This window comes from Eimeria tenella, genomic scaffold, assembly GCF_000499545.2.
Source record: "Eimeria tenella Houghton genomic scaffold, Eth_scaff2868, whole genome shotgun sequence".
Taxonomy (NCBI): Eukaryota; Apicomplexa; class Conoidasida; order Eucoccidiorida; family Eimeriidae; genus Eimeria; species Eimeria tenella.
Genome location: NW_013542744.1, coordinates 57 through 958, shown reverse-complemented (window position 1 = coordinate 958; position 902 = coordinate 57). Strand labels below are relative to the sequence as shown.

At 64.0% G+C, this 902-nt stretch overlaps 1 protein-coding gene across 1 annotated transcript; it reads left to right on the top strand.

Annotated features, from left to right (window-relative positions):
• Positions 1–191: 191 nt before the first annotated feature.
• Positions 192–650, top strand: ETH_00038130 (uncharacterized protein; the record flags this gene model as incomplete). Its single annotated transcript, XM_013375536.1, has 1 exon — positions 192–650. The coding sequence occupies one exon, from the start codon at positions 192–194 to the stop codon at positions 648–650; it is 459 nt and encodes a 152-aa protein (XP_013230990.1).
• Positions 651–902: the final 252 nt, after the last annotated feature.

Sequence of the window (902 nt, the reverse complement as noted above, 5' to 3'; positions counted from 1 at the left end):
CCCCTGCTGCTGCTGCTGCTGCTGCTGCTGCTGGCGGCGGGGGCGATCTGCATGCGAGGTTCTTCATCTCCTGCAGCAGGCCGTGGGAGAACTCCTCAGCAAGCCTGAGAGACCGCGACCTGCAGCTGCGGAAGCTGCGGCACCTGCAGAGAGTGCAGCAGCTGGAGAAGGAAGAGTTGCTGCGGCGCCAAATGGTGCTGGACGAAATGGCTGCGGCGCTTCCCAAGGCTGCGCAGCAGCTGGTCCACGCGGAAGCAGCAGAAACAGCAGCAGCAGCAGCAGCAGGGAGAACGGGCAAGGAAGGCTCTAGGGGCTGCGGGATCAGCAGCAGCCGCAGTGCCCCGCGAAGGCCCAACTGCCTCGCGGCCCAGGGACTCTACCAAGAAGCAGACAAGCGCTTTCGGACAGACCCCGTGAGCCGGGGGCGCTACTTCAGAGACAAGTGGAAAAGCGACAAGTTTCTGGAGCAGCAGCGGCACCCAGCGTTTGACGTAAAGGCGTACGATGCGTGGTTGAAAAACAGGGGCCACCTGATTAGGGGGCGGGCGCTGGAGCTGCAGCAGGAGGAGCAAAGGCTCATCTCCCAGCTGCAGCTGCAGCAGCAGCAGCAGCAGCAGCGGGGCGGCCGCCCGCGGCGATTTGGACTGTGAAAAAGGCGAAAGACAGGGCGAGCCTGGGCTCGTTTGGAAGCTACAGGGAGTCAGTGCTGCCCCCCAGGGGGTCCACTTCTTCATAGTGAGGAGCGCCGGCGAGGGGAGACTCGAAAGAAGTGGTGGAGCAGGTGGAGCTGCGCTTGGGGAGGGCGTGGCCGCAGAGGGAGAGGCTCTGGGGCGGGGGGTAGAAGTGGCCAATGGGAATTAGTTTGTCGAGTCCGGAGTGCAAGCAGCTGTCCTCGAGTTCCG